The 26,046-nt window shown below is 50.7% G+C and overlaps 2 protein-coding genes across 2 annotated transcripts; both read right to left on the reverse strand.

The window, feature by feature from the left end:
- Positions 1-245: 245 nt before the first annotated feature.
- Positions 246-12,182, reverse strand: LOC128275100 (BCL2/adenovirus E1B 19 kDa protein-interacting protein 3). Its single transcript, XM_053013496.1, has 5 exons — positions 10,934-12,182; positions 1,864-2,243; positions 1,474-1,544; positions 1,227-1,403; positions 246-1,152 (listed from the first exon to the last, which is right to left on the reverse strand). Exons 1-5 carry the CDS (start codon positions 11,046-11,048, stop codon positions 1,101-1,103), a joined length of 795 nt encoding a protein of 264 aa, XP_052869456.1. The 5' UTR covers positions 11,049-12,182; the 3' UTR covers positions 246-1,100.
- Positions 12,183-14,013: 1,831 nt separating this feature from the next.
- On the reverse strand, positions 14,014-24,604 carry LOC128275602 (ATP-binding cassette sub-family G member 5). Its single transcript, XM_053014161.1, has 8 exons — positions 24,499-24,604; positions 24,040-24,339; positions 23,679-23,977; positions 23,467-23,610; positions 15,092-15,259; positions 14,811-15,022; positions 14,420-14,750; positions 14,014-14,354 (listed from the first exon to the last, which is right to left on the reverse strand). The coding sequence occupies exons 1-8, from the start codon at positions 24,550-24,552 to the stop codon at positions 14,054-14,056; spliced, it is 1,809 nt and encodes a 602-aa protein (XP_052870121.1). The 5' UTR covers positions 24,553-24,604; the 3' UTR covers positions 14,014-14,053.
- Positions 24,605-26,046: the final 1,442 nt, after the last annotated feature.

Genomic DNA, 26,046 nt, shown 5'->3' on the forward strand with positions numbered 1-26,046 from the left:
ATGAAACATTTCACGCACGAAATGTTTCTTGTGCTCACCGTGCTACAGGTTGTGCTCGCGGCTAACCCAAGATACGTAGACTGCTGGGTGGTTGGTGCAACTTTCGAAATTGATTTGGCCGTTAAAAACAACAAGATAAAGCACAAACTAGAAAAATAACAATAACGTATCACTACAGCAAACAAAACTTTCATTGCGCATCAATAATCTCGTCGTGAAACGTTGCTCATTCAGAATACATCGTCTCCCTACATCTGGACTTGCAGTTCTTGATTTGTTTTGTGTTTTTTTTTTGGATTCCTTCAGACACAATGAAAAATTGTCTGTTTATGTGTTTATAGAAAAATGGAATAAACTTGCTTCGTTTTTCCTCTACTTTTCTCCCTGATCGTTTCCATCTTCCCATCGTCTCATCTGCGATAGGATAGAAATCACACGAAATCTAATCTCTGTTCCCTTCGTTTGCACAAAAATTGTCTGTCCCTGTCCATCCGTACACACCCCGTACCCGCTTCTCTCACCCGGCATTCGAGTGACGATTGATTCCTGCACAGTCCCTCTTAGCTAATGAAAACCTTATCGACATCTGGGAAAACTAAAAAAAGCGGAAAAAACCACTAACTTCCAATTGGACCGTTGTATAGTGTGTCGAACTCTTGACGTTGCTACTAATGGGGACATCTCGACAATCTTCCAAATATGTTTGCGCTTCCATAGATTTCTCGGTTGTTTTCCAATCCAAGCTTGGATATGATCACACTGTTTTGCCAAAAGAACCTACTGCAAACAATCTACCGTGTGTGTGCTCGGAGTGTCACTAAACTCAACCATAATTCCTAACTTTCAATTACGTTACGCCGTTTCGCTAAAAACAATCTTTTAAATGTACGTTTTTTCTTTGCACGCTACAAGATAAATGCCCTACGGCAAATTGCCGACAATCGCAGCGTCAGAAACTCTAAAACGCGCTTTTAGAGCAGATGAACGATGCCGTAAAGTAAATCGAGAAGGGTCGTCGTGTGTGCCGTGGAGTCCAGGGGATCAACATTAGACAGCGGGTGTTACAGCCGCCGCGCGTGCGGACCACGCAATTGTCGTCTTTACTCAATCGAGATGCGGGTCAGAATCAATCCTCGTTTCTGCAGCCAGGCGCTGGGGAAGAACAACCGAACAAAGCTTCTGTTAGCAAACACCAGAAATCCGAACAACCGAGGAAAGGAACTTACCCGATACCTGCTCCCAGCAGGAGCGATAGTATGTTCGTTACTACGATCGAATACAGAAACTCTCGCGAAAACAGGGAGTTTTTCCCTACCCGGACCTGCCTTATCGAGTAACCGGCGTGGCTGGTTTTGCTGCATTCCTCTTGGCCTGGCTTTTTGGGATGTTCAAATTTCCAGTCTCTGAAAGTAGCACAGTATAGGAGATCCAATAAGCAATGCTACGACGGAACTGGCGCATCGGCGCACTTACTTAGGTGGCTGCTGGTCTGGTCTACTGCTCCAATCCCACACCCAGTCTGTATCCTTCACAATGTCACCATCCTGGGAACGAAATCATGGTAAAGAATTAGGCGACGGTAACACTAATACATCAAACCCAACTCAAAACAACAGGCGCCACTATGGACATAAAAAGCTGCCAAACTTGATCACGCAGCCGTAACGTAGCAAGTTTGGACCGGATGCGGATACCTCCCCTTTCGCTCGTTGGAACAAAAAAAAACTACGATCCCCCTCCGGGCATCGCACTACATCATGAGAGCTTATAGTGTTTCCTTCATCCGTGTGACATTTAAGTCAGAAAGTGTCGTTTACACGTTTTCAAAGACCTGGCTCTGGGGGGCGCGTGGCCGCGACTCACCTTGTTGACATAGTTGATGTAAACATTTTTGAGATCTTCCTCGGTAGCGGCCAGTTCATTGTTCGGGCTGTTCGGCGGCGACTTGGGGCTACCGCGGGGTGAGTTTTTGCGCGAACTCGTCAGCGACGCGACCCGGCTCGATTCCTTCGACTCACGCTGAGCCTCGCGCAGCAGTCTTATGTACTCCTCCACCGATGCGAACGGCAGTGGCGGCGTCGTCCGGTCCGGGCTCTTGGCGCACAACAGCTCCGGAGGGGTGCGGTTCGCGATGCTGCTACCTCCCACGGTGCTCGCGGCGGCGAGAGGATTGCTCTGGTTGGCGGCGGCGGCCATCGGACCGGCCCCTTGGCTCGTGCTCGACGATAGCTCGATCCACGATTCTGCACAGGAACCATTATGAAACAGAGAAAAAGAGAGAGAAACATGAAATAACATAAAAGCAATACCAGAACAGGGGATTCGACGATGATCAGGTTGTGGAACGGCGAAAAAGCAACGATCGCGATCGCGTTGCAACTTCGGCGAAGCATGTCAGTCAGAGTGTTGCTGCAGATGACCTTGAAAACGGCAACGCTTCGTGTTTGTGCACGTGTGTGTGTGTGTTGTTTAACTTTTCCTCTGGTTTCGTTAAAATATTCTCTTGCTTTTCGAACAAACACAAAACCATTCAAGGTCCGCGCAGCGCACATTTGCGATGCGTGTTTTTGTCTCACTTTAGTCGGATCACTGCCCACAGGAAGAATGGGGGGCCATATGGGGTTTGCGCGCCCAGGGTGACCACCGCGTGCTTGAACTGCAGAACTGAATTAATATTTATAACCAACCCAACCGCCGTCCAGCGACGAGCCAACAGTTTAAGCAACGGACGTGCTGCCAACAACAGCGCGCAGCAGCACTACCGCAGAATGTTGATTAGCTTTTGGTCAATTTTTCTCTACCCTCCGGACACAGGAAGTGCAGGTTAGGGATGATGCGTGTTTTCTGCTACCCCTCTCTGCGTTCTGTGCACCCCACCCGCCGCCGTCGACGGGACACGAGCATACGATGCTTGCCGGTGACGAAAAATTGGGACCTGCTACGGCTTCACCTTTGTAGGGCTTGATTTGTGCAGTAGAAACGGAAAGTGGGCCGTCAACATTTCTGTCTGTTTTTTTGTGTTGAACCACAGGGTTATGCTTTACCCGTGCCACAGCCATGCTACACGTTTGAAGCGTTGAGGACCGACCAACAACGGTGCACCCAGACTACGGCCGTAACAGGCCCGTGTAATCGGCAACTGGTTAGGGTCGAATGGGTATAATAAACAAAACGGATGTAGTAAACAAACCGAGACAGGCATTCATTCCACACATTGCCCAGGGCGTCTGTTGAACTAATGCCTAATGAAACTGAAACAGTGAACGCTTTGCGATTGTTTACTCGGCGGACGCACACCGGAAACGGTGGGATTGTATCGAGCCAAAAATGTGTGAAGGCGACGGTTATGGTACGCTTTACACAAATCACAATTGATTTTTTTGCAAAATACTAGGTTTAGAACTTTATTCTTGCAGTTTTACAAGTCACCACTATGAGCTTTCAGAATCTAATGAAATTTTTTGATGGACAATCTCATGAACAACAATAAATGCGTTTAAAGCAAAGCTTTGTCCATAAAACGACGAGAATGGGATAAAAGATATGATAATCTGATTTTTCAAAATGACAACGCTCGACTCCACATCGCAAAACCACTCAAAACTTATCTCGAAAATGTCGGATGGGAACTGTTGCTGATGAAACTGAACCAGATGTTGCTCTTTCGAATTTGTATTTGTTCCGTGGCATGAGTAACGATTTGGCAGCACAGCGGTTCACTTCTTATGAAAGTATTGAAAATGGGTTCCTGAGGGGATCGCTTCTAAAGATAAGAAGTTCTATCGACACAGGATCGAGGACCTACCTAAAAGATGGCAGAAAGTAGTAGCTAACGACGGACAATTCTTTCATTAAGCTAGTATTAAGACGGACAAGCTTTCATTAAGCTTTCATTAGCTAGTTTTGTGGTTGTAGTTAGGTCACAAAAGTCGAATAAAAACTGCAAGAATTAAGTTCTACATCTAATGTCTTTTTGTGTACTGGATCTAATATTGGAAAATCAGTGTGTTGGACATACACAGCAACGCCAGCCAAACGTGTTGGAACAATCAACTGAGATCCGGTTTTCGTTAATTGTATTGGTAACTACTTTAAATCAGGGGTCCTTTTTAAGGATTCAAATCCCCTAATGAAACGAAGAATTACTTCACCCAACAGCCAAACACTCCAGAAGGAGGCATTACTGTCAATCACAGGTTTCTTTGTCAAGGAACACATCCATCCAGCGGGGTTCAAACAACGCATGAAAAATAAATGACAGCGGAAATGAGCGACCGAACGTGTTCCAAAAAGACGTCACAGAGCGGTCTTATTTTCGTATTCGATCCCATTCCCCAAAGGCAAACGGCCGGCCAACCGGCGGTCACAGGAAGAGGGTGGCTTCGGGTTGTGGCTAACGCGTCCACGAGGCGTCCAATGACGTCAATGCACCTGCACTCTGGCTCTAGGACGGATAAGCAACGCAGCGCGGCAGCTGGTGTGAAATCGACTGCCTCGGCCAGAGGCTGCGAGAGCCAAAGTCGCGGCAGCGAATGCACTCACAAAGCCCTTTCCTTGTCTTGTGGCTGCAAGGGTCATGGGAGATGGTTGGTCCCATTTTCGAAGGTCATTATGGGAAGGAGACTGCGCATAGGATGTTACACCCGTGCGATGCTTTGTTTTGCTTTACGTAGAGCTCCAACCCGCCACACATCGATTGTTTCGTATTAGATAAGGAAAACGTCATCCCTGTCTGTTACTAGAGATTAATACTATAAGCTCACACTCAGACCAGAGGCCGAAGAAAGAAAAGAACGACATTTTCGTGAGTGTGTACCTCAATTAAGCCCCTTTCTTACTCATCCATTTTTTTGCCAACAAAGAAATTGTTCCACCCATTTGTCGTGGGCATCCTGCCAACATAGCGCAATATTCGCCGTAACGGTGCGCTAAGACAGTTGCATAATTGGCACACGCCACAAACCAGATCACCCTGTTCCTGTTGGCGTAGGTCAAGAATTGGAAGCCACCGTAAAAAGAACACTTACGGGCTACACGAGTGTCAAAACTCATTCCTATTGGTTTGTACAACGAAGTAACTACTTTGAACACGTTCGATTGCGACTCGTCTAGACTTCATCACGGCGTACGAGGAGGTCGATAAACCGGTACACCGGTAGTAGTACCGGGAACACACTGCGCAAGTTCAAGGCAATTTAACGACCCGCGAGAGACGACTTTGGAATGTCGCCGGCGGCGAGTAGTAACACCCGGAATATTAAATACCCGCCGTCCGAGAGTGAAGGCGCAATCACGTGGTCGATGCGTGGATGCGTCCAACATCAACGGGGCTACCAGATACGCTCTCACTTCGTGCTGTTCACGCCAAATGTCAGAAGCGTTTATTACGGCGCAGCGTAATTGAATCATCGCACTCGCGGAAGGCACGCAACGTGACAGACGGCTGGGTGGCTGGGACGAACGGAACTACTCTACCACGCTACTCGGCGGTGGCAGGCAGTGTTGACAAGGCGTAAACCACATGTGTACCAATCACTTCGACGATCGCGCACGGGGAATCTCTGACAGAGAGAGTGTGTTGGTGGTCGAATGGTATTCGAATGGTCGAATTAGGTGTAGACCTTAATTCTTGCAGTTTTACAATAGATGGCATTACTCACTAAATGTCACAATTTTTTTTTCAATATGTATTTGATAGTTACTGTCATTACGCATCTAACGCTTGTTTTAAGTATTTGAACATGTCAAGTTTTGTTCCTGATAAAGTATTTTTGCGGGGAGTTTTTTTCATTACTGCGTGCACGGCAGAAAAAGGAGTTCTTGTACCGAATCGTCACTGGTAATGTAAAGAGGAGTTATTACAAGAATCCTAAACCCAAAAAGGCCTGGATGCAGCTTGGTGAATCATGTCCATCGCAACCAAAGCTAAATATTCACTGCGCAACGGTTATACTGTGTATATGAAGGGATATGAAAGGTGTGGTGTACTATGAGCTTTTGAAACCTAATGAAATTGTTGAATAACAATCCCATCAACAACAATTAAACAGCGAGAATGGGATAAAAGACATGATAAGCTGATTTTTCAAAATGACAACGCTCGACCTCACATCGGAAAACCGGTCAAAACCTATCACGAAAATGTCGGATAGGAAATGTTAAACCCCGCTGTATTCACCAGATGTTACTCTTTCGGATTACTATTTGTTACGTTGTATAAGTGACGATTTGGCAGATTGAGTCTCTGAGTAGATCGCTCCTGCAGATAAGGAGTTCTATCGACACGGAATCAAGGAACTACCCAAAAGATGACAGAAAGTAGTAGCTACCGACGTACAATACTTTCATTCAGGTAGTCATACGTTTTGTTGTGTAGTTCAGTCACAAATGTCCAATAAAAACCGCACAAATTAATTGCTACACCTAATACTTCAGCTAGAGGCCACAAGAGAAACGGTCACGTAAACCGTACACCGACGTGTGGTCATCTGTTAGAAGCTTGCGATGCGCCACAGGCAGACACAACACGCCGGCGATAACGGGTGTACCGTTTTAAAAGCAGCTTCACCCCCTTCGACGGAAGCAGATGTCATTGGGGCAGAGTGCATCCCTGGCGCGGGGCTTATGGCGCATCAATCCCGCTAGTTTATGAAGCAAATTAACGGAACACTTCCGGCCGCCCGCACGCACGCACGCCGAATGGCCAATTAATTAGCGTGCCCGACAGACACCCACGTGCGTTGAGGTCGTTGGTTTGAGCATCAATATTTCAATTCACACTCCAATGATGGATGGGAGTGACCGTGCACCTGGTCATCGTTTGTCCCCTTCTTAATGCAGAGTGTCCCTCGGAAAGTAATGAAGCATCGACACAGGCAAAGAACCGGGAGAACCAGGAAATGGTGTTCCATAAATCACGGACAATCATCACCGGCACCACCTCCCGTTAATGGAAGCGTAATTATGTAAATTGTCGCACCTATTGGGACTGATTAGCGCAAATAGGCGATGTGTTCGATCATTTTCAATTTTCCCTTTTTTCGGGACTCAATTGATTTTCAATGCAAGCGAAGTCCTCGGCAGCGCCAGAGAGACACCAGAAACCAGACCACTCCAAGTGAACTGTAACGGAGACGGCTGCAATGTTTATCCACCTCTACAAGGGTTTGTTTACATTCCAAGGGGCCGCCAACACACACCATGCGCGTGCGATGATGTAGCAAACCGAAACCAGCGCGCGCAGTGGCGGCTTTGGAAAAGGTGGTCTCTGTCTTGTTAGGCCAATGTTGTACCCCACCACCAAACGCTGGTTCACCACCATTTTTTGTGTTCCACTTTTGGCCCCACAAACAAACGGACAAAGAAGAAGCCAATCGAATGCACGTTGGCTAGCGTCTTTGGCGACTCTATTAGTGTGCGTGCCAACCCGCGCAGCTGGCCGTTGTTGCTCAAGTCTAACCGAAATCCGAATAAGGAGGCCCCCACCAAGAAGTTCGTGGTACACACAACACGCAAGGCGTACATCGCCGCGCAATCCACCCAAACGATTTATCAGCCAGTTTTTGGGTCAATTAGCGTGTCCGTGTGTGTCTAACGCGCCCGCGCTCTCTGCTGATAACAAAAGTGCGCAGAGAGCAGCACCGCGGGGGGATGAAAATAGACTATGCGCGAAAAATCGCGAAGATGATTTCACGCCAGTCAACTCCGAAGGGGACGGTCGGTTCTTGTTATTATGTCTAGGGAGTAAAACCTTCCACAAATAAACCGTGAAGGCTCCTCTAGCGCACTTGAGACTCGCAAAGAGAGTCAACGCACAGCGCGAACAATCACGCGGGAGGCACTGATAGCAGCCAATCGGGCGGCGAGAGAGGATGTTGCATTTTAATCTGCATGCCACGGCCCGTCACGTTGGATTACGCCACTCACTCACTCACTCTGGGGCACATTAATTGTTTTGCCAGATTTTAATCGTCCAAGTTGAGGCCATCCCCATCTGGAAACTTCGTGATCAACTCGCGGGGAGGTACAGGGAGTAGGTAAGTTGTTGAGGTGGCCAGGGTCCGCTGACGCAAACAGCAACAAGCGTTACGAGTGGTTTGTCACTATTGACGCTTTGTCACGGCGCAAGATCCGTGCGAAAATATTGTCCAACCGGCTGGCTGGCTGCGAGGAACGCGCGGATTGCAAAATATTTATCCAACGATTGTTGCGAAACGTTGTGTGCTCCTAGGGTAAGTTCCGGCAGAGCTTCAGCAACCTCACGACGGATACTAGGGCAGCTGGCCCTGACGCCGCCACTGACGAACCACAACTCTAACGAATCTCATCCAAGGACCTGCACGCCACCAACCGGCTCACCTCCTCTGCGGCTTCGGTGATAATGATGACTGATGAGTTCGACTTCGAGGTGCTGACCCACATTCGGCTCCACAGGGTTACCGGATAATCGACCCCCGGGCAGACGGTCAGCTATCGGTCACGGCGTGGTGCATTGGCCAGGAATCAGTCATCCACAGGCGCTAGGGGAAGCACGATTCGCCAGTCGTCATCTCCCATGCTGCCCTTGGGGCCCTCCCTACCTGTTATCGGGGCGGGGGGATCGTTGTTTACGATGGATCGCGCTGCAACTGCGTCTTAAAAGCCGCTGTTTACTGCGTGCTGTCGTGAGTTTTGCGCTTCATTTGCCACTCTCGCTGTAAGGGAAGCGATCCTAATTTCTTTCGGACCGCGGATTAAAGTGCTCGCTTCTTTCGGCCTAAGGTGCACTTTTCGGGTGCTCCCGCCGTTCAATTAGCAGAGAGCCAATCAGAGCCGCAACGCATCATATTCCTTTCTCAACATACTAGGTTGTTTACTAAGGTTTGCGGGTCGATACCAGAGGGCGCTGCTACAAGCCTAATTTTGTTTTTGTTATATTGGTACACTCTTCATAAGAACGTATGTGAAGTTTCATTTCAATCGGTCACATTTTTTTTACAAGCTATTTAGTATCGCCGTGTCACAGTATTTTTTACAATCGAAAAAATCAAGTATCGTGCAGCGATTGAATTTTTATTTTTGGATGGTTTAAAAGCAAAAGAGATTTATGAACGAATGTTGAAATTTTATAAGGACTCTTCACCTTTGATTAGGTGGTTAAAAGGGCGGTTTCTGAGTTTAAACGTTGTCGTACTACCCTTCAAGACGATCCGTGCCAAAAACGGCAAAAAACAGACATAACCCTTAAAATCGTACCAAAAAAAAAATATAGCATTGGAAAATTGTCGAATCACTCTGAAAGAGATTTAGTACAAGCCCTAGGCATCTCATTGAGCAGCACAACCAACATTTTGAATGAAGTTTTGGCTTCCTAATGCGGCATCCAATGCGTGAAAAGCATTTTTTATCAGATGATGACGTCATAAAAGCTGCGGAAGCGTATTTTGAAGCCCTTCCAATTTTTCACTTCATGAATTGAATTTATGAATTGGAGTCTCTTTGGAACAAGTGTATTGATGTTTAGGAAGGCCTTCTGAACAATAAAGTGTGTTTCAAACCATACAAATGTGTCCTTCTCTTATCGACCCGCAAAACTTAGTAAACAACCTAGTAGGCAGCTGGCCGGCGCGCGCACCTACTTCCGCCACAGCTCAGAGGATTAAAATAAAATAGCGCAACTCATCGTGTCTATTTTGGCAACGCCACCACCCCACAGCATTTATAGCGCTGCGGCCCCAGACAATAAAGCATCGCTGGCCGGTGCATTGCTGCAGCAACGTCGTCATCATCGCCACACGTCGTCTGTTTGTAAACAAACACCCGGCGATGATAAAACCGGGATCATTTGCTCGCGCGGACGTGGCCCGTATATCGCAATGCTACCTTCTCTTCTCGATCTTCTCGCACCGTTTCCAGTCAGGGCCCGTTCCAAAGGTTCAAAGCGGACTACTTCGTAGTAACGCAGCCACCAAGCGGTGTGTGGTGCCACCTGACGTTTGACGTGAATTACCGGGAACGGCGCGTCATCGGCTGCCGGGTGTCTAATCATCCGCGTGCATCACACTCCACTCTGTGGTGAGTGGTCTTATCAAAAACCTTCGCACTGACCTGATCGAGAACCGGCCACTATCACTGTGGCTTTGGCCAAGAAGTGCGCTGATCCCGTTTCCCTCTTCCTTCGCACACACCCGGGGCCATTTGCCCCGAGAACGTCATTTTCGACCATTTGCTTATCAACGTGAGATGTTGACCGCAAGAGCTCAGGGCGGAAGGAATTAGTTGGACCACCGTGTGAATGTGTGGGTTCGCAGTGTCGTTCTTGTGCTAACTTTAGGCGTTCCGCGTTATCAGTATAGTGAGTGTTGCTGCGAGAAGTGAGAGTTTTTTTTCAAGCCAGTACCAGATGTTGCCAAAGCTGGTAGCGATCGAGCTGAAACACCCACCGGGATAGTTGGGATCTACGCAACTAGTATCGTTGGCCTGGGAACCTAAAAATAGTTTTGTTTTAATCTCTTTATCGTAACGGTAACAAAAACAAAACCAAATCATACTAACCCCGTAACGATGGTTTTAACAAACGCAAAAAACATTATTGCTTAACTTTTTTGGTCTAATTGAAACGCAAGTACCAAAGCATGAAATTCCTCAACCTTGCGCGAAAATACGGTACGGGTTTCACAGCCCACCGGGGCCGGGGCTAAACCGATTCGAAATTCGCAACGCGCGACGACGAGAGCATCGATTCGGAAAGGAATGTGGAGAGCCGAGAACGCAAACCTACGACGCAATAATGGGCCACGCGACGCACGAACACACACACGCACCCGCGGCGAACGGTGTGCGTGGGAACCGCATTACTCATTCGGCCATTCCGGTGAGCAGCAGTCTCCTCCGTCTATACCGGAAATACCCGCCGTGACACTGACCCACCACCGCTCCCGCCGTCGAAACTTACCGCCCAGCTCCTCCGTGCCCATCTTCATCAGTTGCATCGGGGTTGTTGCCATTGCCTTGCTGGCCGCGAGCGCCGGCCCTTTCTTGTCGCCCGACAAATTAATCGTGCGGAACATAATGCTGTTGCTGCCGTTCACTCGATTCACGACCGGGGTGGTGGTGGTGGTGGTGTATGGCCTCGGAATGTTGGAAGCAAAATTTCCCTTTTCGTCTGTCGCCACGCAACCACGGAGTTGGGGGGGGGTTGCGGAGAACGCGAACCACTTCTCGCGACGAAGGAGCAGTGTGTTTTGTAAACAAAGAACGCCCAGCGACTCACTGACTGACGCTCTCTCTCACTGTCACTGCTCACCCGAAATCCTCTCACCGGAGCGAACCGGAATGGGATGAACAATAAAAACCTCGTTCGTCGAACGGTTTATAAACAAAGCAGGCACGCACACTACTCAAACGACCAGAATATCGCGTACGCACACACGCACAGAGCGAATGATATTTATGTTTTCAATATAATGCGTCGTTTTTTTTGTTGTTTAATGCATCCACAATACACTAGTTCCCTTCCTGGTACACGGGGGGCGGACTCTGTGTGGGCTCGGTCACGTACACCTTTCTCGTTGGTCCTAAACGGCGCGTAAAGCAGCGGCCAAAAAACAGGTTCTTGTCGCGCGCCCTCTCGTTCGCTCGGTGCTATCGATCTCGTTCAAACGCGTGCGCGCTCCAGCGCGGTCACTTTCGCAAAAACCCACTTCTCGCGCGTCGCGAACTGCGCTGCAACCAGCGGACGCACTACTACTACTGCACTGTCTCGGACCGGAGACAAAAGAGCAGCACGCACACCCAGGCAGCGACGCACCTTTGCAACACGGACGACGACGGGGCTTTGTTTACAACGTAATGGCGATGGCTTTTCCTTCGCACCACCCGTCGACTGGGAAATTCGAACTCGCGACTCGCGACGTGTCAATAATATGAGCGCGCACCTAACTGCGTCACTGCGTGCAATGCAAAGTAGCTGTCAGGACACGACACGCTGGCACGAAGATTTTTCCAGTGACGTATCAACAATGTAAACAGCTGCTACGCGGTCTGCTGCGCACTTTACGCACTTCACCTCACGAATCTCGCACGATGGCGAACCTGAACAAGAATCTTTCAAAATGGAACGTTTTCGATTCGTCAGTTTGAGCAAACGAAGTTCTTGGCACTGGCTGGCCAACGACGGACGACGGAGCGGAGCGACGTGCGACCTATCCTCTACGCTGTGCGGCGTTGTTTTGATTTCGTTTTCAGCATCGGACCATCGCGACCACACAATGTACAGGCATACGGGCGTTTGAGTGTGTGTTGGTGAGCGCGATCCGTCTAGGCCTACGTGACCGCGCGTTTTGTTCGTGTCGCGTGTGCGACGTATCGAAAACGAACCACCCATCACCCGAACAAAAACAGAACTTAGTTTTTCAGTTTTTTCGGTCTCAACTTGTGAGACGCCTAATCTCACACTGCCCGTTTGTGTGATATTGCTGTTGTACCGCAATATTGTCAATCTTTCATATTCCCTCACATTTACCCTCGTATTGTGTGGTAAACAATAATAATATTTGGCCTTCCGTCTTACGACATGGCCTGACTAACAAAACTCCTCCAGTTAGTTCGGTTTCCGGCCGCCGATCTCCAATTCCTGGGACACCTAACCACCTTGGTCGTTGCGCCCCTGGTCGTCTTTGCCCTATCAGATTTGAGGCGAACACCATCTTCGCAGGGCAGTTGTCGGGCATTCTTGCAACATGCCCTGCCCAACGTATCCGTCCGGCTTTAACCACCTTCTTGGTACTGGGTTCGCCGTAGAGTTGCGCGAACCCGTGGTTCATCCTTCGCCTCCATACTCCGTTCTCCTGTACGCCGCCAAAGATCATCCTCAGTACTCGTCGTTCGAAAACTCCGAGTACTCGTCGGTCCTCCTCTAGCATGGTCCACGTCTGATGCCCATAGAGAACAACCGGCTTTATGAGGGTCTTATACAGGTCACACTTTGTACGGGAGCTAAGTCTGTTCGACTGCAGTTGTTTGTGGAGCCCATAGTAGGCACGACTTCCGCTGATAATGCGCCTTTGGATCTCACGGCTGATATCATTGTCTGCAGTTACCTGCGGATCATGGTCTGTTGTAAACAACATGCTGTATTTATTCAGGATCACAAGTCTACAATTTTTCTACAATTGTGTCATCTTTCTGCTTCCTTCATGCATTTTTCACTGCTCTCTACGTTTACGGTTAGCATTACGCCGCCGTTTTCGATCGTTCGCTCCATCGTTGGCGTAAGTAGCAGGAAAACAGGCCACTTTTGCACCAGCCTAATCAGCAATGTTCACATCGATTAAGATGTCCTTTGGCCAATCGAGGTTGCGATACTCGCTTAAGGGCGTTCTCTACGGATTAGAAACTTTAGAGTATGTTCAACTGAATCATATTGTGCGTTAATTCACTTACCTACGGCGCCTTTCCAGCCATTCTGCTTCAGCTCCACATTTCCTCATCAGGTCAGCGGCCAGGGTTTCCTCATTCGCTCTACGGTCAGCGTTTCGCCGCAGTTTTGCACCGCCCGGTCGTCCACCAACCAATGTTTCCAATTCGTCTGTTAATTGTATGGACGACTGAAAATGTAAACACATGCCCTTTCACTACTCTTCACTACAATCCCTTCAACTTCACTTTAAATGTTTAACTAACTGTTTTGTGTGATGTCAAACGTGTTCTTAATAATGAAGGGATAGTAGCCGAAAACCAAATCTCTGAAATTCCGTTATAACAATAAGATCCAATACCGGCTGGCGACAACAATTGTGCAATATGACGGTTGAAGATCTCCATGTTCACCGCGTTGTTCATGATCGAACAATCTGTGCAGCATACTTTCAAAGCAGGAATAAGTCAACGCTATACATACTGACCGTTCTTCTTATTTTAGACTTCTGCAAACCAAAGAATAAACACATAAAAACCCTCCGTTAGTAGAATAGGTCGTTTATTCGAGTAAATTAGCTTGCTATAATAAAATAATACTTTAAAAGTTGATTAAAATACAATTCTGTGGGCTTTTGTAACCCTCTACTTCGATACATTATTCGCGAAACTTCCTGCGTACGAAGCGTGGCATCGGAAGCAGATAGAGGATCATGTTGAAGGCACAGAGACCCAAGGCAAAGGCAACACTGGCAGCAATATCGGTCGTTTCCTGTGGATTCGCACGTCCAATTCTATCCAGCAGGAAATCGGCCGGCGAAGGGCACACGATCCCGTTCGCCGGGGTGCAGTTCATTTTCCGTCCCAGAAACGAGGCCGTGTGGAGCAGGGAACTGGCGTACTTCGTGTGAACTCCCTTGGCGTTATCCTGCAGCCATCCGGCAAGCCCTTTGGTGGATCTGTGAAGCAGGATTCAGACAGTAAGCTTCTGGCAAGATTGTTGTGCAGCATTCGAGTCACCTACCGTAAGGTGCCACTGGCCAGCGAAAGACAAACGATCAAAATGTAGGAAACGGCAATGGCCGCGTTCAGCTGCGACTTCATCACCAACAGGAACATGACGCACAGCTGCTCGGCCAACATGAAACTGGTCCAGATGGCGATGAGCAGATACATGAAGGTCATACCGTCCGGCGTGGCTGGGTCGAGTACCAGTGGGTACAGCGCGCAGGCGGCCGCTGCTGACGATACGAACGAAAACGGAATCGCCACCACGTTGTACGCAATCAACATTGTCGCGCCGGTGTACAAGCCTTCCGCGTACTCCTGGCTGAAACGTTTTCTCCACGGAGGAACTAAAAGCAAAGGAAGTTTGTTAAATAGGACGAAACCTTTACCAGTTACTGCCTCCTTACACAGTGTTATTGTTGCCCAAATGCCGACACCGTAGCTCAGTGCAAGGACGTTCATTATGAGGCCGCTCTTGCTGAAGAATCCGTGCGAATCGTCACCGATTTGACCATAGAACAGCCACAGCAATCCCATCGCTGCCGGCAGAGCCAACAGGCGCAGAAACAGGGCTTTCATTCCGGCGTAACCACAGGAGAAGGTAGCAGCAAGAAGGCGCCTGCAAGGGAAAATGTCGTTTAACATTAGAACATCGCCGGACCACAGGGATCGTCGGCCGGTTACTTACAGGTACAAAATGCCCCACACCTTCAGCTCGCCGGGCTTTCCGTAGGCAAGAGGAATTTTTCCACTACCGATCGGGTTGATGGGCGCTTCCGGTATTGGTGTTTCGCGGGCGAACCGTTCCACCAGGGCCTCAATTTGCTGGCTCGACTCGAGAAATCGGTCGCGGGATCTGAGATGATACAAGGCGCAACATTAAAACCCTTCCTAAAATAACTTAACCAACACTGTCGGTCGCGGAGTGATTCGGATCGGAGAGTGCTACAAGAAAAAGCTCGACACACGGTGGTGTAAAAAATAATAAATATAAAGTTTATTTTGCACACCAATTGCGCCGTCCGTTTGCCGGTCCAACGACGGCTCACGGACTGTTCTGATGCAAATACATCACCATGTCGATCTCCTTTTCGCTCAACATGAGCCGCCGCTTATGCAGATCGCGTCCGGTTTGACCGAACAGCAGCTTCATTTCATCACAGGCCGCAGGAATGTTTAGTATGCGCCGGCAAAGGCGCTTAAGCAGTGGGAATGCCGTCTCCGAGCGCCAATAGGACATAATGTCGACCGCGCACTCGAGCTTCACATCGATATACTGCTTGATCTCGTCGTCCACCACGTCGTCGCACTCGAGCTTCAGTGACGAGTCCATAAACTCGTAAAACTTTAGCTCGGACTGCACCATCGAGCTGCGCTTCTTCGTGCTGCCATTCGCGTACTGGCTCTTGACCCTCTCGATACCCTCCTGGTCGGTTTGTAGCAGCGCCTTCACGGCCGCGATCGTTTCCTCCCGTTCGGCGTCCGACAGAAAGCGCAACCCTTTGAACTTCGGGTCGAGAAACACCGCCACCCGGTGGTAGTCGTGCAGCTGGAACACTTCGCCCAGCTGCTGCAGGATCGTTTTCTTCACCACGCGAACCTCTTCCTCGTCGTCGTCCTCATCGTCGTCTTCGTCTCCGCCTCCGCCTCCCGCGGTGGCGTCCTCGCTCGACAGCCGGAAGCACTGTTCGAGTTTTTTCTTCCACAACACCACCTCGCTGATGGTGACACTGGTGTCCGATACCAGACTGCGAATCGGCTCCCGGAACGGGTCCATGAACCGATCGATCGCCTCATACTCGGCCGGCAGATTCTCGCCGTCCTCCGGCGTGGGGAAGAAGTAACGCTCGAAATAGCGCCCACTGTCGTACCCGAACGACTCCAAGATCGTCTTCATGATGCCGCAGAGAGTCGTCACTACGCACGGTATCGACTCATACTGGGCCGTCCGGTACGCCGCTCCGCCGTCCTCCATCCCACCGACGACCAGCTTGATCGGCTCGGAGAAGGTGCGCGCCAAACTGTCCTCGATGATGCGCTGCAGGTGCTCCACGTACGCGTGCTCCTGGCCCGTCACGTCCAGCGTTTTCACGTTGATCTGCCGGAAGTAGTAGTCGGACGCGACCGTGTACGCATTGATCGTCACGTAGTTCCGACGGTCGACCCGATTCCGGAGCACACTGCAGCTAAAAGTGAGATCGCAGTCCGCCAGTACCTTGTTCAATTGGCCCTTGGCCTCGAGATACATCGCCGGCAGGACGGTGTCGAGCAGGAGGTCCTTCGAGCCGAGGATATTCTCCTGCTGCCCATAGTACACGCCAATGTTGACCAGCATCTGGGCGAGCGTGCGGAAGCTGGGTTGATCGAACAGCTCGGCACTAACAATGTCCTTGTAGAGCACGCACGCCTGCTGCCGGATCAGATCGTCCTTGACGTTCTGCGGCAAGATCGAGGCGACCGGTGGGAACTTTGTGACCTGTGCCGTGGCCGTCGCCTGCACACCGGCAATCGCTGCAGCCGACTTGGCCGAAGCCTTTCCGCCGCCGTTCGAGGCGCTCCAGTTAGACGTTGCTTTCGGTTCCAGCTTTACCTCGACGCCGGACGGGAGCTTGATTTTGCACCGATGGCGCAGCAAGCTGCCCGTGCCGGTGCTGGCCTTATGCAGCACCAGCCAGCCACACTCCAGACAGCGGACGTAGTTCTGTTTGATACCCCGGTAGAACATCGGCATGTACCGCTGCCAGGTGGTGTTGTTGTTGTGGTGCTTCCGATACTCCAGCTCCGGGTCCTTCTCCGTTATCATCTTCTCCAGCTGGTCCTTCGTTAGCAGGTGGGGATTGTGCATGCTGAGCGCACCGGCCTTCAGCAGCTGGTCCGGAATCTGGTAGGTGACCTTGCCCATCTGCACGTGGACCACCTTGGCCGGGTAACCGGCTCCTCCGCCACAGTCGGACGTGATCTTGCGAAACGTGTCGTCCACTTTACCGGCTCGGATCTGGACTTCCGGTTCGGGCGGGGGCGCTTCGTCATTGGGAATGTCTTCCAGTGCCTGCGCTAAGGCGTGTCCCTCGTCCAGCGATAGTTCCGTGTCAGCCTGCAAGGCGGGGCCGGAAGGGTTTAAGGAAACGGTTGTTAGAAACAAAATGTGCACAGCACAAAGTGTGACAAGTTCGTGAGTTGAAACAAAATGGCGCCGAAAGGACGGAACGGATCGGTGTTGGTGGAGGCAGAACACGCACGGTCGCCGTTCTTCCACCGAACCCCAACACTAAGGATGAGATTGGTAAACATGCAAAACGAAGGAAGTCCCAAGCATTCCCGAAGCGAACGGGGTAAACCAACTGTTGTCATCGGACACATGCTGGAGAGTCGCGAAACGGGCAAGTGGTTCTCGCGCGTCAACAAGTGGTTGGCAGCGCGCCGCGGTGGTCCCACCGCACACAGGAAGCCATTTTGAAGCCGAAAGGAGAATCGAAGCCCGCGGCAGAGAATGTCCCCAGCGAAAGCGAAAGAGAGAGAGAGGGAGAGAGAGACGAGCGATAGGGAAGGTGCGATGTGGTGGCCAATGTGGAGGAGCGAGCGAGCACCGATGATGACGCCGCGTGAAACACGAAGAACACACACGCAGCCGAGCGCACGAACGGGGCAGACCAGAGTTGTGTGTTTTTGCCCAGCGTCAGCAAACTCCCTACTTGGGTCCTGGGCGATTTGCCTGTGAAAAGTGGTCAACTGACGAAGGGATGGGTGGGCGACGTAAAAGTAACATGAATCGTTGGGTGTACGGCGGAGCACCGAAGACGAAGACGACGAAGAATTCCCGGGAACCGTCGGGCGGCGTCGCGCTCGCGTATCGTGACGGAAAGTGGTGGAAAAGAATCGTGGAAAACGCGTTCTGAAGGCGAACGAAGGTAGGTCTGGGGGGTACCCTCGGGGCCAAGGTAAAGCGCACCGGCACAGGAGCGGCAGAAAGGCCACGGGACGAACCAGAATCGGGAAGGAAGGTTAGAACAAAACGCAATAAAAAGAAATAAGCAGCCAGCAGCAGAGGCACGGGAACAATAAAACGAAGAAAACACACTTTCACGACATCACGTCACGCAAACAACGACGACGACGACGAGGGCTCCGGGAAGCGGTGGCGGAAGGTGCCGCGGGAAGATCAACACTCCTGATGAAGCAGGGTGACCAATGTGGGGTGTGGGGGGCGGGAGGAGACCGGCCGCGGACGGAGAATTCAGCAAAACAAAACCTCACAACACAACACAACAAACCCGGCGAGCGAGCGAGAGAGAGAGAGAGAAACAGATCCCCGCAGGAACCAGGAGAGAAAGAGACTTGCATCCAACAGAGAGAGAGAGCGCGCTGCGAATGGAAGTTAGAAGAAAAGAGCAAGAGTTACAGACAAAGTGCTGAACTGACCACACTCTCTCTCTCGGACGCGATTCGCGATTCTCCGGAGAGCTTTGGGTGCACTATATTAACCCTTAAGTGGCCTGGCCAGAATCTGTGCCCTTTTTGTGGCTTAGATAAACATTATTTTGGCTCAACTTCAACCAGAGCGTGTATTTTTCGCAGGCTTCGTGGATCCCAAACGCATCTAGTAGTGAGTAGTGAGCTTCAACTGTCAAATGGTTGTCGGCAGTGAGATGCTTCACTGCAAAACATGAGCAAACGTCAACAAATCAGCATGGCAGCAGTGGACTAAACCAAAAAGTTCCAACAGGATTCAAGGTCATGCCGAAAGCCCCGGGTAGCTATTATTGTCAGGATACTGACTAATCGCCGGCTTTCCTGTTTCCCATCAAAGGGTTTACGCGCGGACGGAACACCGCTGCCTCGGCGGCCTGTGAGCGTAATTTAATGCGATTTTTACGATTCTCTCTCGTGCTGTGTCCCGGCTGCAGCTTCTGCTGGAAGCTTCCCGTGGCCGGCCACAGCTCCGCAAGTGTCCGCAAGCGTCCACTCACACAACCGTGCCGCCGTCGGCGTCGGCAACGAAGCGTGAGCTTGTTCGACACAAAAGACGTGACAACACACGACGCACCGTGTGAACCCTTCCCTGTGCCCTGGACCCCATCACCATCAACATCCGCGTCGAGGAACTGCAGGACTTTGGAGTGTTTGGGGGGCTACGCTACGCTACGTTCCGATCCGTTCCGGCAGCCATTTTGTGTCACGAAGCGCCATCGACACACACGGGCACGCACGCCCGGCGACCCTTTACCTGTATGTCGGGTTCCGGCAGCTCTTCCTTGATGTTGGCCAACCCAACCGGCAGGTACACCACCTGCCCGGCCGCCGCCGCAGCAGCCGCAGCAGCCGGTAACGAGACCGTGGACGACGCGCAGGTGGTTAGGGACGAGGCCGACGACGAGGAGGGTGCCGAAATGGGCGAAGTGCTGGCGCTGGAGCTACCGGTCGAGCTGGCGGTGGTGCTGCTGCCGCTGGTGCCACTTTCGTTGCCATTCTCGTGTGCCGTGGCGTTGTCGTGGTGGTGCTCCGTGGCGTCCAGCAGCGGATGGCAGACACCGCCGCCACCACCAGCACCGTTTACCGCCAGCGGTGGCGACGACGACGAAGACGAAGCTGTTTGTTGATCACGGCGCATTCTGCCGGAGGAGAGCCGGAGAGGTCAACGGGGCTATCCTTTAAAACGGGGACCCCCGCCAGGGGACCAACACAATAAAACGTGGTGGTGGTTGTTGTCGTTGTTGTTGCGTTGTTGTTGTTGAATGCTGTGTGCACGGTGCGGCACGCACTGCCGCGTTCGCAAACACCGCCCCCGGCCCCACCAAACGGGACGAACGAACGAATGTTTGTTGTTTGTGTTCTTGTTTGCCCTCGCCGTGACACGCGTGTGACACGCGCGTCGTGTCCACCCGAGAGCGCGGTCACTATCTAGCCCCCGGTTCGCTTCCGCGCGATTGTTTCTGTTTGCCACTTCACGTTCGGCTCGTCGTCGTGTGCGTGACGACGACGACGACACCGCGTTGCCCGCCGATTGTCACGGAATTGGCAGCAAACGGGCGCTCTCCTCACGCCGCAAGAAGAAGAGGAATCAGGCGCGCGAAGAGGGAAGATTGTGCCCTCCGGTCCGTGTCCGCCGTCGCTCTACGTGCCTCACGGTCGCCGATGGCCGCCGTAGAACGGTTGCTGCTGCTGTGGCTGGCTTTGTGGTCGGCGGTGTCGCTCTCGGAGGTGCTGGATTCGTGACGTGTGTGCGTAAGGTGACGCCATAATGACTCCGGTCGCCGTGCCAACCTGCTGTGTCTTTGTCGCTTCGCCAAAATGGTTCCGCTCGCTGTGTCACGGCGCACACGAACGTCTCGTTATCGATTCACGATGCTAGTCACCACACACACACACTCGTGCGTCAATCGCCAAAGGGCCCCGCACGCGGGTCGTGCGTTTTCACCCGACCGCACTGCACGCGAAGCCGGCGGCCGCACGACGTTCAATCTTCCTTGCTCCGTCTCTTTCACGCGCGTTCGGTTTCCGCTAAACGCTGTGAGCCGCGATAACGCACGCTGCTCTCGCTCGACGAGTGTTCCGCTCGCAGGATTCCGGTGAACTGAAATCCGCTCGGCCGTTTCTCGCACCCGATGGCCTGGCCAGCTACTGCTCGCTCGCTCACTCTCTGCCTCTCTCTTTCGCTCGGCCGTGCACGGCAAAGGCTTCTTGCTGGTGAGGCGAGCACGCACGTTCTCACTCGCGCTCACGCGCGTTCGTTCTCGCTCGACTCACGCTAGGCAAGGGGGGGCGGGTCCGCAGCACCGCAGGACACGACTCACGCGGGGGCTCCACGGGTCACGTTTTGCCGTCACTTCCTCTCCCGACCGGCCGAAGGGTTTCGATTCTTTGCCGTTTCTCCTTCGCCACCGTCCGTGTCCCGGAGCCATTTACCTGTGTGTGTGTGCTGGTCGTAAATGTGCGGGACCAAACAAGACAAGTGAAAAGCAAAATCACCACTCCGAACTGCTGTGACCCGTTCCAGCATCCCGTCCCGAGCCTCCGGTGATGGACAGGAAGTGGAAGTGGGAATCTGGGCACCGGGACCTGCGCGACGGTTCTTTGTCTCATTCGCCTTCGCTTCAGGTTGGTAGAAATGTGCCATATTGAGCCATCGTCGGAACGCCGTATTTGAATTGCCGTTAAAAACCGTCAATTTGAAATAAACAAAAAGATTCAAACGATCTGGCAAAGAAATTGTTTACCGAAAGTGTCTGAGATCTGCGAGTGGAGCAGCAAACAAGTTCTGGCACCATTAGCTGGCAAGAAAAATAAGCGATTCTCACAGTGTGAAGTTCGTAACGCAAAGCAAAGCGACTAATGTAGAGCCCTCCGCCCGCTTCCAACGCTTGTGACGCGCTTCCGTTCCGTTCCGTTCTGTGGCTTCCGTGACGGGCGATGGCTGGCGATTTTGCGTGATTACACACGCGTCTTGCCTTGCTTCGTTTTACTTTTCGCTCGGCTTCGCTTTTTGGGATGAAGAAAACTAGTTTCTTGACCGATCGTCCGTCCTGTGGTATGTGTTCGGTGGTTGTGTTCCTGTGCTCGCCCGCTTCCTGCCTCGCGTCGTGTGTGCACGCCACTCGCCCAGAACGTCTCCCCCGCTACCGTCCACTGGTGCTGGTATTGGTGTCGGTGCGCTCCTCACGTTAGTGCAAACGCACGCAACGCTCCAGAACGTTCAACTTCTGCGCTGCCCCCGCCACCTCCTTTGCACGCACCCGTCCGTCCGTCCGCCCCGTTCCCGGTCCGGTTATGCTGTCGGTCCCACGCTCCTCTCGCACGCCGCGGAGCCTTCTCGTGCGCCACCAACACACTGGCAGCTGGCAAGCGAGAGTTGTGCAGTGAGCGTTCGGTTCGGTGAGACGTGATTCACCCGGAATCATTCACCCGTGTGAGGAGCAACCTGCCCACATTCACGCTTTTGCACGGCACGACGCAATGCGCACGACGCAAGGGTTGGCCATTTTTTGCTGCTCGGCGTGGTTTGGCTTCGCTTCGGCAATTTTGCCAGTGCCACATTCAAATTCACGCGATTCACGAACAAACGGTTAACAATGACGCGACGCAGGAAGCGACCCACACACACGCGAGAGGGCACCGAGGTTTGCGTGCTCGTTGCCCCTGTTTCAGTTCGAAAATACCACGAATTTGACTACCGGACGGCACGACAAGCAACCGTGAGAGTGTGTTTATTTGATTCGTCAGCAATTTTCTCTTCGAGTCACGTTGCGATTGTTGCGGGTTACGGCGTGCGGTGTATTTTGGAATGCTGTTCGCCTTTTGTTAAAATAACTGGATCGTCTTTAAAATTACCTTTTCTTTCGAATCTTCTATGTATAATTACAGCACGGTTCGATACTAATAAAGGTATTTCAAAGGTAACGGACTTGTTCGCGAAGCACTGGTGACAGATAGTTTGACAGAGATCTTAATGTGACTAATTATTCAAAAATATTATTACGAAAAAAATATTACAATCAGTGAGATTGGATTCGATCGTACTACGGGAAACATTTTGTTCAAAGCAAGTGTTCAACAAACAAGGCAGCATTGTGTGAAGCATACGGGAAATACTCTCAAATATTATCTAATCTAAGAGGACCAATTACTGTTTAGGTTGAACACTACTTGTAATTAGCACACAGTAAATTTTTTATAACAATGATGGCAATGGCCTGTTGGTAGTTTGCTTTCGTGCCAACTTTTTAGATCTAATGTGTGAGAAAGCGTAAATGTGGCATAAAACTCAGACCGAAGAAATTAAAATGGTTTCCTTTTTTTATCCGAAAGCTATACCATTCATACTAATGAAATTGGGAGGCAATACTATTTTCGATCAAAGCAAATTTCACTGAAGAACCGATTGTGTCTTGTCCATAGATCATCCGTCTCGTTGCTCCGATTAATCGGTTTCTAAGCGAAAGACGTCACTTCGAACTCTGACAGAGCAATAGAACTTGAATCCAAAACTTTAAGTTGGTGCCTTATACGATTTTCCCCTTTTAGATAATGATAATAAATAAATAAACAGGAAGTGATTGTTCCACGCACCTGCGATCGACGGTCGACAAGCAGAGATAGTACATGAGTGGGTTCTCAAGCTGCGGGCACGGGAATCCAATGCCGTGGAAATACTCCAGCATTGCTCTGGTACCTCCCGAATACACTGCTCCACCCAGACACAGGAACAGAGCCCTGAAAACGATTGTAGAACCAATGTTAGATCGGGCAGTGCTTGAAAGCCAGAGCGTCCAAGATCGTACCTGTCCAGAAACGGGAACACATCCGATCGGGGCTTTTCCAGCGAAAGCAGAATGCCACAGCCCGTCTTCTTGGCCGAGTTTGACAGGATGCTGATCAGGAGGTAAGCGCTGAGTGGATCGAGACCTTGCGTCGGCTCGTCCAGCAGCAGCATCACCGGGTCACGCACCAGCTGTATGCCGATGGAAAGTCTACGCCTTTCGCTGATGTTCAGATTTTCCACCTTCTTGTGCGAAACCTGCGACAGCGCCAGGTCGGCCAGCACTTGCCGGACTTTCGAGCTTTTCAGGTAGCCGCCCAGCTGCAAGATCGAAATGAGTGTTAGGCTGATTCGCCAAGGCAATGGTTACGGAGACTCCTTACGATCGTCGGGGTGTAGTGCAGCGTCTGTGAAACGGTCAGCCCGGGGATGAAGTCACAGGAATGCGTGACGTAGCCACACCGTTGCTGGAACAACGACTTTGTGAGTGGCGCCCCATTCAGCAGCACCTGGCCCCGGGAGGAGCCATCGGAGCGCCGAGCGATGACGTCCAGCAGGGCCCGTTTGCCGCTACCCTTGGACCCAAGGATGGCCATCACTTCTCCGCTGTGCACGGTTAGATGCACTCCCTTGAGGACGAGCGCCGATTGGCCGCCGCCATTGAAGCAACCGCCGGTGTCCACCTAAACCACGACCAAAAGAGCACGCAAAGCGAAAACAAAACAAACGACATCAACGATAGCACAGGACAGGAACCTTGAGTTCCGCTGGAGATATCGAGTCCCGGGGCACGTTCGCAGTGCGCCCAGCGAGTTCGGGAATGCTGCCTACGCGATACAAACCTCCGTGGTGTGGTAGATGTTGTGTGCCTCGAGCACGTAGTCGCTGCCGATCATGTTGCTTCGTTGCTTCGCGCGATCACAAGCGACGAACCCGAGCGACGAAACCAAACGCACACAGCTGCAACCGAAGTGCACGCGAGATCCCGTGAGTGGTGTCCGAATCAAATCAGATTCAGCACGATACAGACGATTCGTTGATCGCCGCCAAGCGTAGCAACAACCTCCAGCGTTGACGTTGCGATCGTGACTGCGTTCAGCGGAATCGAGAGAACACGATCCAAGTGGATTCGTGCCGTTCGTGGGGGTAGCCTTTGACCACACGCACATATCCAGCCAAACGCGCACGGTCAATTCCGCTGGTGTTGGTGGGTTGGTACTGTGAATATAAAATAGAGAAGTAACAGCGAAGATCGCTATGTTTCTTATGTTGACCAAAACAAAAGTTATAATCAAAAAACATAATTTCATCATTTTTTAAGTCATTGCCGATTTGAAAATAAAAAACAAACGACATCAACGATAGCACAGGACAGGAAAGAAATGATTGAATTATATTTTTGATTTTTGATATTTTTAAGTCATTGCAGAAGAAATTAACAAACTAAAAGAAGGCCTAATCAATAGATGCAATAATTCTATCCACCCAACAATTCGAGAGCTAATTATCTGAAGTTTTTAAAGTGAACTAGTTGTAAGATGTTCTTAGTTATTAGTAATATGTAGGCTAAAATGACTCAATGCCACGTGACATAACATATAATTTAAATAGATTCAAATCGAAACATTTTCATTTCTATCATTTTGATACCTTAGAGTTATTAAAAAGCTGCAATCCCAATGTGGAAAATCCCTGTACTCTTATGTAACCAAGCATTTATGTATAGGAAATGATAAAATTTATGTAAAAAAAGTCATTGTCAAGGTTTTGTTATTTACAATCAGTTGAACACTGTCTCCATTTTGGCAAATAAATTCATGGATATACCATACCTACTTTAAATATTTTTACCGTCCCCAACGAGCAATGTTAGAAGCATCAAATCATTGTGCGCTCTAATTTCCTTTAGACATCGAATCAGTTTTTCGTCTTCCATGTCCTTTTCAGAGTTGTGCAATGTTTGACCACAACGCGCCTGTTGGGTGAGTTGGACCCAGGCATCGGACAATGTTTACCTTTTGCCCACACAACACCCGGAGAGCATTTGCGTTTCTCACCACCACCATGAGCGCTACGCACGCAACCGATCGCCGAAGCGGATCGGTGTGCGTGTGGGCCGTGAGTGTTCGAGCCCTATTTGTCTTTGGGGCCTCACGATTCAACATGGCGTCCCGAAGCGGTTAGTTGTAGTTTCGCTTCGCTGCCAGCAGGAGCAGCAGCCGATCGTAGCCACAGGGATTTAACTGTTCACCGGAGTGATTTCGTGAAGAAGATTTTTGTAGCTAAATTTGTATGTGAGAAATGGTTTTTTTCTGATTCAGTGCATTGCGTTCAGTGCGTTCTGTCTGGTGTCTCCCCGAAACACTGTGATGAAACACACGTGATAAAGC

Source organism: Anopheles cruzii, chromosome 3 (genome assembly GCF_943734635.1).
Source record: "Anopheles cruzii chromosome 3, idAnoCruzAS_RS32_06, whole genome shotgun sequence".
In the NCBI taxonomy this organism is placed as follows: domain Eukaryota; kingdom Metazoa; phylum Arthropoda; class Insecta; order Diptera; family Culicidae; genus Anopheles; species Anopheles cruzii.